Here is a 12,555-nt window from a genome sequence, read left to right as displayed (position 1 = left end):
CCTAAATTGCTCAATATCAAATATTGTTTCATAACACTCATGTGAAGCACCTTGAGTTGTTTTACTATGTTAAAGGCACTATATAAATACAAGTTGATGTTGTTGTTGAGTCAGGCTGTTTGCATGCTTGATAACCAATTCAAAACCAAGCTGGGTTTCTGACCCTGTGCACTTAATATCACAAAGATAGTCTACATGTATCTCTGTGCTATCGCTGCCCTTGCCTCAGCACATCTGCTGCTGACAACCTCATCTATGTCTTTATGGCCTCAAGACTGTTGCAATGCTTGTCCAGCTGGCCCTGTATCCTCCACGCTCTGTAAGATTCAGTCATTGTCATCCTGTCCCCCAACTCTCAAATTTAACATTCTCATCTTTATGCTTAAATTCATTTGTGGCCTCGCTCCCTCCGGATCTCTATAACTGCCTCCAGCCCTTTCTTGAACTTTCCTTGACTCTGAACATTTGGGCTTTCTCCTGTTCCTCGTCCCTGCATTGGCATAAATCTTAAGGTTCTCTCCCTGTCTCTACGCCTCCTCCTATAAGGTTATTCTTAAAAACCTCTTTGACCAAACTTTTGGTCACCCCTCCTTACGTCCCCTTTGCCTCTGTGTTCCTATTTATCTCAGTATGTCTCTGTGAGGTGCTTTGGGATACTTTTCTACACAATAGGTTCTTGTTGCTGTTGATCTTGCTAGAGGGAAAAAGGCAGTTCTTTCCTTGTGAGAACCGACAAGTTGCCACATGGGCCTAAAAGCTGTTGGTCAGCTTGAAAAGCTGATGGCTGGTGGTGAAGCCATTGATGGCACTCAAATGGGTTGCTGTCACCTCTTTATCTAGAGAATGGTGAGAATGTGAAAGTTGCTACCACAAGGAGCAGTTGAGGAGGATGACATGTATGTATTTTAAGGAGGAAACTAGATATATACGTGAGGGAAAAGGGATATTAATGGGGTTAGATGAAATGGGTGAGAGGAGGCTCATGTGAAATGTAAACACTGGAATGACCAGATGTATCAAATGACCTGTTTCTGCACTGTACCTCCTACACAACAATCGCCTTGCGTAAATCTAAGTATTTATGTATTTGGAGAGAAAATAAACTAGAAATTCCTGGTGGAATGGCCATAAATGGAACAAAAAGACAGAGTGTTATGAAAAGATAATAATGCTCATAATATTATTGTGAGGTGTGAGGAAAATTTGCATTTTTAGATAAATTAGGGTAGTTTGTATTTCAAATAGATGGAAAGATGTTACACCTAGTTAGAAGGAGCTAAGCCAAACAGTGTTTATTTTTCCCAAAGGTTACTGATGATATGAATACTATGAACAGATTTATATTATGAAAAAGGTAAAGTTCCAAAGGCATATCAGATCAAGGGAATTTGCATTAAAAAGTGAGAAATATGTATAAAGGAGGTGAGGCTGTGTGTCATTCTAAAATCTAACAAGAACGAAAAGCCTCCAGCCTCTGTGCATCAAGTTGCTGTCCACAGGAACTAAAACTGAGAAAACTCACTTTGAATTCTCCTTCCAGGGTATTGTGTTGCTTTGCCCGGGTCTATTTAAATCTATTTGTTTTCACTGTTGCCTTAACGGGGGTGTAACTGGAAGCCAGATTAATTAGGGGTTTTAGGAGTTATTATAGTAGTAATTTGTATTAATATATAGAATTTGTAGACCTATGCATGTGCTTGAAATCTTTTCTTTTGTTAATAAATGTTTAATTTAGTTTTTTAAAAACCTCTGATGTAGTGGTAGTCTTATCACTTTTGAATTCAGGGCACGCATCTCAAAATAAAATACAAATTGCAAAACAGTTGTGACTGCGCGATTAAGTTTCCCTCGTGGATTTGATCCACCTGGCACACATCATCTGCCACGCCAGAACACAGAGACAGAATTTTCTACTGCTTGGGACAGTCATTCAGGAAGCTGACTGATGGGCAGAACTCTTGACAAGTTTCTTATGCCTTTTCGATTTAATTCCAAATATTTGACATCCAAAATCTTTCAGTCAATCCTAAATAAACTGCAGAACATCTTATTCTCTTTATAGGGGTGCAGAAAGGAGACAGGGTTGCCATATACTTGCCAGTGATCCCAGAGCTGATATATGCAATGCTGGCGTGTGCGAGAATAGGAGCAGTACACTCAGTGGTGGTACGTATGGAATATCCAACTGCTTGATGAGCACTTTGTTTTTAAATAAATAAACCCCGGTGCAGGGCCAAGAACCATTGTAAGATACGCCACCAAGGTTAAAATAGTGGAAGGGAAGTCAAGGAGCATATGAAACATGGAAGGCAGGGAATTGTGAAGTGAAGCCCCATGCACCCAATCAGGTTGACATAAATGAGCTCATGACAAAAGCTCTCCTGATGTCCTGGTTAACATTTAATCCTCAAACAACACCGCTAAAAACAGATTATCTGGTCATTCAACTCAATGATTTTTTTATGGAAACTGATATGGCTGACTACATTTAGCTATGTATTTCATTGACTGCAAAGCATTTTGTGACCCAGTGACCTTTGCAGCCAATGCAATTTCATGGGATCATGAACCAGTCAGGGGTCATTAAGAGCCAGTCAGGGGTCATGAGCTGGTCAGGGGTTGTGAGCAGGTCCAGGGCGCCCATTCAGTGATAATAGCTGATCCTTGATTATATTGTCAACTATTCTAAAATTACCTATTGCAAACATGGTTTTCATGATCTTACACCTGTGAAATTGGTACCAAATTAATTCTACAGTACTTAGTCTAATAAATTATTGGAATCTGAATTCAACCTTTAACATGGGGATCCTGAAAGAAAAATAATGTTCCTGCTCAGGACATCTTGAGGTTATGAAGGGTGCTATAAATTCTTCTTAACAGTGAAGAACTATTTTCTGACATGAATTCTGGATTTGCAGCTGTGTTGTGCATGTAATGCGCTAATACAAGAGTTAGGTCTTATAGCTTTAATCTCAGGAAGTGCATGGTTAATAGCTTAACAAGCGATTTAGCATTGCTGCTGTGATGTTCTAATTGGCTATTCAGTTGTGCACTGTGGAGCACGCATCTTATAGAAATTTTACAAAATGTTATGAAGTGAGGGGAAAAATAAATGGGCTCCCATTTAACACATTCCCTAATCTCAGGGAATACTCTGCAGGTTTGGTAGCATCTGTGGCAAGAGAAACAGTTAACAAATCAGGGCAAAGACCTTAAACCAGAAGATATGAATTCAGACATAGCCTCAGCCACACTATTTATGCTCAATGGCTACCATGGGCAATGTACTCAACAAAACACTTTGTCCCTTGTGCTGATTAAACAATGGAAGTCATTACAGCTGTTTTATGTGTTTATCATTTAGTTTGCAGGTTTCTCAGCTGAGTCTCTATGTGAGAGAATATTAGACTCCCAATGTATATTACTGATTACTGCAGGTAAGGACCCTGTCATTCCTGTATAGTAATTCACGGTGTGCTGTGACTTATTGTAGTGAGTAGCTGTACCTGTCATGCCAGAAAGCTTTGAGAATCAGTATTAGAAAGTCGTGATACTTCACCCTTCTGATTTTTCTGTCATTCAGATGGTTTCTACAGAGGAGAAAAGCTTGTAAACCTAAAGATGATTGCAGACGATGCTTTGGAAAAGTGCAAAGACAAGTGAGATTTCTGCCATAGCATCTTTTTATGCCTAAGCATGTCAAATTACTTTTTTGAGGGAGACAACGTTCTGTAAGACCCCCACACTCAGTCCATACTGAATTGTGACTGATGAAGAGAGGATATTACAGAGGGCATTATTGAATATTGAATTTCATGCATGTAGGAGGCTCCAAACATGAGCCATGGAGTTAAACAGATCTCCTCAAATGGAATAAACATTCAGTTCAAGAATTTCTTAACGTTCTAGTCCATTTTGTATGTTTAACACATTGTGAACAAAAATTGTCTTAAATTCTAACATAAAATCTTAACACTTTATTTTATAAATTGCAAGGTTACTTTGAGGAAAAGCTTCTCCCCAAATCCTTCTCTCCCCTTTTTTTTATTCAAAAGAAGGGCAAATACTTCTGGTTGTTCGTAATGTAACTTCCATTACAGAGAAGAACTCTGTGATAGATGAAGATGCTGCATATGAAATGGATTTGATTGTGCAGTTGCTTTATGACTGGCATTAAATTTGTATCATGTCAAATTCTGTGTATTTCACTGCATCATGCAGTGAGCCATGGTGACTTCTGCACATCACTCCCTGTTAATGTAGTCATCATGTTTGTTAAGACAGATTTTTGATCTACATGATCTACATGGAAGTCAAGGGTTATGAGGGGCAGACAGGAAAGTGGAGTTAAGGCCACAATCAGATCAACCTTGATCTTATGGAATGGTGGAGCAGGCTTGATGGTCTGAATAGCCTACTCCTTCTGCTATTTCTTATGATTTTATGGTCTTATGTCTCCTCCTGCACATTTATCACATTCACTCTTGAACGTTACTGTGTGAGTTACACTGGCTGTCTTGTTCTGATCAGCTTGTGTGACAGGGTATTTATGTTTGATGCTTTCCAATTTAAATGAATAATGCTTACGCAGTTGTGCTGACAAACTGGGAAAAGATCAGAGATGGAGAGAAATCAAAAGGAGACAACATGTCCACATCATTGGGAGATGATGGGGAAAGGAATATAACATTGAAATCATGGCCAGTAAAGAGAGTGCCAATGGTGGCACTGTGGGAAAAGCAGTGATTCTGACAAAAATCAAAATAACTATTAAATAAAAAGGGGCAGTTAAAAAAAAATCCACCCCCACCAACCAAAATATGGTATTCGAGGGGCATTATCTCATAATATGAAAAGGAAGTCCTGCTATGAGTAGAATATATTGCACTTATAACTATTTTTTAAAAAATGGAACACTCTTTACAATTTGATTTGTAATTTATTTCAGAGAGGATTTTGTTATGAAAAAGTGTGTTGTGGTACAACACCTTGGTGACAAGGTGAAAAACAACCATGGACAAATTTGCTGTAACATCCTGCAGGTAAATGCTGAAATAAATAAAAAAAACTATGTGATGACTAATGGTTGATATGCTGAATAATAATACAGGGAATCTTGGATAGCGAAAAATATCATTTGGTCCCTCAAGTTTGCCCAACCCACAGTTATGTATGACCATGTTTGTTTGTAAACAACCCCACCCTTCATGCTCTCCCCCCCCATTCAAGACTCCAATCCACCTGTACTACCTTTTGAAATCCTACAGAACAGTGAATATTTTTGTCGTCTTTGATCTGGATTCCAGGTCAATGAATAACCAGTTTTATTTCTTTTGCCCACTCAGACCCAGAATTATTATTTTTCTATTCACTTTTCTCCAGTCCCCATTTCTCTGGAAGTTGTTGATTCTGTTACTGGAGTATGATTTCATAGCTGATAGTTGCTAGTGGCTTTAGTGGCTGGCATTTACTTGTGTACCACCTCAGCCCCACACACTTTACATGCCCCATCCATGCCAACCCATGCCACCTCATGCCCCACACCCACCCCATGGTCTCTTATACCCTCCATGCCAACCTATACCCCTCCTCCCCCCCCCCCCCCCCCATGGCCTCTCGTATCTTCTGTGCCAACCTATGCCTCTCTACCTACCGTCATGGATCCTCAGACCCTCCATGCCAACATATACCTCTCTGCCAACCTATTATGGTCCATTATAGCCTCTATACCAACTTAGTGCCAACTCATGCCAATCCATACACTTAGCAACCACCCTTTGCCCTTACCCTCCATACACCATGGGCAGACCTAGGGACTCATTCTGAGAGAAAATAAAATAAAGTTTTATGTGTCTATTGATGAATTCACTATTTAACAAAAAAAAAACACCCTGATAAAAACCATTTAGCTATATTTAAATGTTTTCAACCTAGTCTCTTTTAACAACAAGCATTTGTATTCATAGTCCCACTTCAAAAACTTTATCAGCATTTGGAGCTGTCAGTCAAACTGTGAACTGACAAGCACCCTATGTGATAATGATAGGTTGTGAAATCAGTTTTGTAGCACAAATCCTATAACGATAACCCTCAGGTTAATGTCAACAAGCAGAGTGAAATAGCAAGCACTGATTTTTAAAAACTTCTAAACTGCTTTTTTTTTTAAAAAAAAGGCCAGGAGATTTAAATCCCTTGACAACTTGACAGCTCCAATGAGCTTTGACAGTTCCTTTGACAGCTTGACAGGCCCTTTGACAGTTACAATGAGCTTGACAATTCCACTGAGTTTATGCACTTTTTACGCACATTCATATCTAATTTTAACAGTCCTAAAGGGCAACTTATCTCCTCCAAAGGGTACCTGACCTCTCCAAAGATGTTCCTTGACCTATCCAAAAGAGTGCCCTACCTCTCCAAGGAACTTCGCTAACTAACTGAGACTTTATCCTGATAGGTCTAAAGTGCACAAGTTGTGTTTCAGACAGCCCACTTGCCAAAATTGGGTGAGGAGAGCTTGGGGGCACATATAAGACACATCGAACATCACTGGTTTAGAGGACAGCAAACTCAGTGGAGGCAAAGTCATTGCCTGGTTGAAAGCTAGGACACACGCTTGACAGGGTTTCTGGTGCCATCTTCAGGAAGGCATCCAAGTAGGAACCTTCCTCAGGGATTTAGAGAAGTGAATGCTACAGGACATGGAAGCGAGATGGAAAAAGGGTGCACCACATTTCCCTGACACACTCAACACACGTTTCCCTGACATACTCACCACCGCATCCACCCGTCTCCAACCCCCCATTAGACCATAAGACGTAGGAGCAGAAGTTGGCCATTCGGCTCATCAAGTCTGCACCATTATTCAATGAGATCAAGGCTGATCTGATAATCCTCAACTCCACTTTCCTGCCTTTTCCCCATAACCCTTGATTCCCTTACTGATTAAAAATCTGTCTATCTCAGCCTTGAAAATACTTACTGATTCAGCTTCTACAGCCCTCTCTGGTAAAGAATTCCACAGATTCACTACCCTCTGAGAGAAGAAATTCCTCCTCATCTCTGTTTTAAATGGGCACCCCCTTACTCTGAGATTATGCCCTCTGGTCCTCGACTTCCCACAAAGGGAAACAACCTCTCAGCATCTACCCTGTCAAGCCCCCTAAGAATTTTGTATGTTTCAATAAGGTCTCCTCTCATTCTTCTAAACTCCAATGAGTACAGGCCCAATCTACTCAACTTCTCCTCATAAGAAAATCCCTCCATACCCGGGATCAACCTATTGAACCTTCTCTGGACTGCCTCCAACGCTAGCACATCTTTCCTTAGATAAGGGGACCAAAATTACTCACAGTATTCTAGGTGTGGTCTAACTAGTGCCTTATATAGTTTTAGCAAAACTTCCCTATTTTTATGCTCCATTCCCTTTGAAATAATGGCCAACATTCCATTTGCCTTACCTATTACCTGTTGAACTTGTATGTTCACTTTTTGGGATTCATATGCAAGGACTCCCAAATCCCTTGTGCTACAGCCTTCTGCAGTCTTTCTCTATTTAAATAATATTCATCTCCTCTATTTTTCCTGCCAAAGTGCATACCCTCACATTTTCCCACATTATATTCCATCTGCCAAGTTTTTCCCACTCACTTAACCTGTCTATATCCCTCTGTAGACTCTTTGTGTTATCCTCACCACTTGCCTTCCCACCTATTTTTGCGTCATCTGCAAACTTGTTGATAGTATATTCACTTCCCTCATCTAAGTAATTAATATATATTGTAAATAATTGAGGCCCCAGCACTGATCCCTGTAGCACTCCACTAGTTACAGGTTGCCATCCTGAAAATGCCCCCCTTATCCCAATTCTCTGTCTTCTGTTAGTTAGCCAATCCTCTATCCATGCTAATATACTACCCCCAACATATGGGCTCTTTTCTTATTAACTAGCCTTATGTGTGGTACCTTATCGAATGCCTTTTTGAAATCCAAGTTCTCTTTATCTATCCTGCTTGTTACCCCCTCAAAGAATTCTGATAAACTTGTTAGGCATGATTTCCCCTTCATGAAGCCATGCTGACTCTGATTAGATTATGTATTTCTAAATGCTCTGCTATTACATCCTTTATAATAGATTCCAACATTTTCCCAGTGACAGGTGTTAAGCTAACTGGCTACTGTTATCTGTTTTGTCTCCTTCCCTTTTTGAATAAAGGTGTTACATTGGCTGTTCTCCAATCCTCTGGGACTTTTCCAGAATCTAAGGATTCTTGGAAGATTACTACCTGTGCATCCACTATCCCTGTAGCTATTCCCTTTAATATCCTAGGGTGCAACCTATCAGATCTAGGGGACTTACCGGCCTTTAGCCTCATTAGTTTCCCTAGTACTTTGTTTCTAGTGATAGTTATTGTATTTATTTCCCCCCCTCCTTTTTCCCCCTATTATTTAGTATTTTTGGAATGCTGTTAGTATCTTCTATCATGAAGACTCAAGCAAAGTATTTATTCAAGTCCTTCGCTATTTCCTGGTTCCCCATTAGTATTTCCCCAGCCTCATTCTCTAAGGGGCCTATGTTCACTTTGGCCTCTCTCTTCCTTTTTGTATATTTAAAGAAGCTCTTACTGTCCAATTCTATATTACTTGCTAGTTTACCCTCAAAGTTTATTTTCTCTCTCTTTATTTTTTTGGTCATCTTTTGTTGGTTTTTAAAACTTTCCCAATCCCCTGGTTTACCACTAATCTTTGCCACATTCTATGTTTTTTCTTTCAATTTGATAATATCCTTAACTTCCTTGGTTAACCATGGTTGGTTTATCCTCTTCCTTGAATCCTTCTTCCTCACAGGGATATATCTTTGTTGTGAGTCATGAACTATTTTCTTAAATGTCTGCCATTGTTCCTCAACTGTCTTTTCTGCTAAACTGCTTTCCACTCCAGCCAACTCTGCCCTCATTCCTTTGTAATCACCCTTATTTAAGTTTAGTTTAGTTGTTTCCGACCCAAGTTTCTCACTCTCAAAATGAATGCTAAATTCTATCATATCATGGTCACTGTTTCCTAGGGGATCCTTTACTCTGAGATCATTTATTAAACCTGCCTCACTACACATTACCAGATCCAAAATAGCCTGATCCCTGGTTGGATTCACAATATATTGTTCTAGGAAACTGTCCAGAATACACTCTATGAATTGTTGCTCGTGGCTACCTCTGCCAATTTGATTTTCCCAATCTACATGAAGATTAAAGTCACCCATGATTAATATACTGCCTTTTTTACATGCCCTCATTATCTCCTGATTTATTCTCTGTTTAACAGTATAGTTACTGTCAGGGGGCCTATAGGCTATTCCCACCAGTGTCTTCTTCCCCTTGTTATTTCTAACCTCCACCCATATGGATTCTACATCTTCCAATCCAAGATAATTTCTTGCTATCGTACTTATTCCATCTTGTACTAACAAAGCTACCCCACCACCCTTTCCTTCCTGCTTGTCCTTTTGAAAGGTCACATACCCCTGAATATTTAGTTCCCAGCTTTGATCTCCTTGTAACCACGTCTCCGTAATGGCCATAAGATTATGCCCATTAACCTCTATTTGTGCCGTTAATTCATTTATTTTGTTCCGAATGCTACATGCATTTAAGTAAAGGGCCATTAATTTTGCCTTTTTCCCATTTTTTCCCCCTTTGACCCTATTTGCTGCCTTTTTTTATGTTTGTACACTCTGTCCCTTCCTGTGACAATCTGGGTATCATTACCTAAATAACTGCCCTTCAGGCTGTCAGGACCTTTTGCTTTGTAAGTCTACGTATCCACTTTCCAGAACCCTCCCCCTCCTCTATTTAATTTAAAGCCCTCTCTACAGCCCTAGTTATTGGGTTTGCCAGGACACTGGCCCCAGCATGGTTCAAGTTGGGTTGGGACTCCCAGAATCAGGCCTGTGGCACCATTTTGGCTAAACCAGAGACCCTTTCCATCTCTGCAAAAATTCAGGCCTTGGTTATCCAACTGTTGCAGGGTGTTGTAACCACATCTGATCCTGCTCTTGACTGGCCTCTACAGTACACAATTGGGAGGAAATTTTATTGTATTATGATGAGGAGTAGGTATTCAGATCAAATTCCCCATTTCTAATCCTGGAGTCCAATCATTGTGTTATGGTGATCAGTTAACCTGGCACACATGGGGGAATGAGCTTAAGTCCTTCTTGCTAATTCCTTTTTATAGCTGCACCATTTTTACTGAGGGCAGAACACACGTTTCAGCTGTGTGTTCACGCACATCTCATAGGATCAACCAGCACTCAAGGAGCACCAACAGACAGAGTGTGAGGAGGTGACTTCCCTGCATGGCTATTTACCACTCTTAGCTGTGTTGTCACACTGAGGCATCATGTATTCACAGCACTAAAGAGGGAACATTGCAGAGTCTTGAATGACATTCCTTAACCTCCTAGTTTTGGAGGAGCCCTCGTGAAGTTTGAGAAGAATTCAGTGCCTGCCTGATTACTGAAATTAATGGAAGGAAAGTCTTGCAGGATCAATAAAGGGTGTGCACTCCTCCCTGTCGGATTTTCCTGTCTGTGCTTTGCCCAGGTGGTGCTTAATGCCCAGGGGTTAAGAAATGGGCTTGATAGATAAAATGACAATTCTCATTCTGCATTTTAGCTAGCAACAAAATGGTAAGTTCTGAAATATGTTAATGCTCTTATTCTTTGTGGTTTCCTCATAGTTATTCTGGAACTGTGACACTGATATATGCTGGGATGTGCTAATGAAGGATGCCAGTGAGCAGTGTGAGCCAGAATGGGTTGATGCTGAACATCCACTTTTCATCCTCTATACAAGTGGGTCTACTGGGAAACCCAAGGCAAGCCTTCTATCTGCATGTGACCTTTCCCCACTGGGGGCTACAGGATGCCAATCAACAACATCTAACCTTTCTCTTGCATTGTCACTATACTGAAATCAAGACTGATTACTGTATAGCATCTCTTAATTTAACGCATTCTTTCCCACAGCCTCACAATAGTCGAATTTTTTACTTCGTCAGACTTTCATTCCTCCTACAAGCTTTTAAAATCTAATTCACCTTATCACTACTTCCTAATTTACCTCTTTTTCACTGCTCATTTTCACCATGGTGGTTCCCTGTGTTGCAATCCTTAGCCCTTGTATGGGAATAGTAGTCTGGTGGTTCTATTACTGGATTAATAATCCTGAGGCCTGGACTAATGAGCTGGAGGGCATGAGTTTAAAACCCACCACCTCAGCTGGGGAACTTAAACTAATCAAATAAATCTGCAATAAAAGGCCAATATCAGTAATGGCAACCACATGTAACTATTGGATTATCATAAAAAATCAAAGAGTTCACTAATGTCACTTAGGGAAGGAAATCTGCCATCCTTACCTGGTCTGGGCTACATGTGGCTTCAGACCAACAACAATGTGGTTGACCAAGCAGGCTCACCACCACCTTCGTAAGGGCAATTAAGCGTGGGCATTAAATACTGGCCCGGCCAATGACGCTCACATTCTGCGAATGAATAAAAACAGTTTGTCAGTAAAGTGCTTCTGTTAGTGCAATTTAATATGTTTTAATAAATAAATGTACTAAATGATTTATACATTTGCAGTTTTCTTCTTCTTCTGTACCTAAATTACCTCAATGAGAGTAAGTACCTTATTTAGATCAACGCAACATTTAAGCTGATGTTTGTGAATTGCAAAGATGTCAAATTGTTGCAGTCTGTAACTAAACCCTCAGACTCAATTCCGAGAGGTTGCCAAACAAGGTAAACACAGGAAGGTGGGGTTTGGGAGGCTTGTGATCTGGCATATTTACTGTCATTTTGCCATGCTTGCATCAATTCCTGCAGCGATTGAGCTATAGTCTCCATAGTGAAGAATGACTGACTACACATGGAACCAGTGATAATTCACAGCTTGCCACAGGGCAATAACATGATTATTACTCATCAAGTCACCACAAGGCGAACGTTACTGACATTTGCTTTTATTTTTGTTTTTACTCTAGGGCGTGCTGCACACTGTTGCGGGCTATCTGATTTACACTGCAATCAGTTTTAAATACGTTTTTGACTACCATGATGATGATGTGTACTGGTGCACGGCTGATATCGGATGGATTACTGGACACTCATATGTTATCTATGGTCCACTGGCAAATGGTGCGACATGCGTTCTAGTGAGTAGAGACAGTATTCTGTTCACCTTCTGGAGCAGGAAAAATATTCTAAACAAATTTAGTTCATGTATAGAAGCTAAAAGTCTGCATCTTGTAAAGGTAATGTTTTCCATTTGAGGGTCTCGATGATATTGTCCCATTCTGACCTAAGAGGCAATTCACTCCCAGGCCTCTAGCCAATGTCATGCCTGCGGTATTATTTAATTTATTTAGGGATGTAAGCAGCACTAAAAGTGTAAGGTGATACAACTGGGGAGTCAGAGTCATGGGCCAGCTTTTTCCTGGCTCTGTGGAGATGGGGTTAGAAGCAGCTGAGTCTGCGGGGGTGGAGGGGATGGG

General features: G+C 40.4%; 1 protein-coding gene across 1 annotated transcript in view; it reads left to right on the top strand.

Moving 5' to 3' along the window:
• Window positions 1-12,555, top strand: part of acss2l (acyl-CoA synthetase short chain family member 2 like) — a 114,954-nt gene that overhangs the window by 68,450 nt on the left and 33,949 nt on the right. The window contains exons 4-9 of the mRNA XM_078541043.1: window positions 2,063-2,166; window positions 3,368-3,440; window positions 3,587-3,662; window positions 4,952-5,045; window positions 10,738-10,875; window positions 12,046-12,216. Coding sequence (XP_078397169.1) covers window positions 2,063-2,166; window positions 3,368-3,440; window positions 3,587-3,662; window positions 4,952-5,045; window positions 10,738-10,875; window positions 12,046-12,216 — 656 coding nt within the window. The remainder of the gene's footprint in view (window positions 1-2,062; window positions 2,167-3,367; window positions 3,441-3,586; window positions 3,663-4,951; window positions 5,046-10,737; window positions 10,876-12,045; window positions 12,217-12,555) is intronic.

This window comes from Cetorhinus maximus, chromosome 4 (genome assembly GCF_964194155.1).
Source record: "Cetorhinus maximus chromosome 4, sCetMax3.hap1.1, whole genome shotgun sequence".
Taxonomy (NCBI): Eukaryota; Metazoa; Chordata; class Chondrichthyes; order Lamniformes; family Cetorhinidae; genus Cetorhinus; species Cetorhinus maximus.
This window is presented reverse-complemented; position numbering and strand designations above follow the sequence as displayed.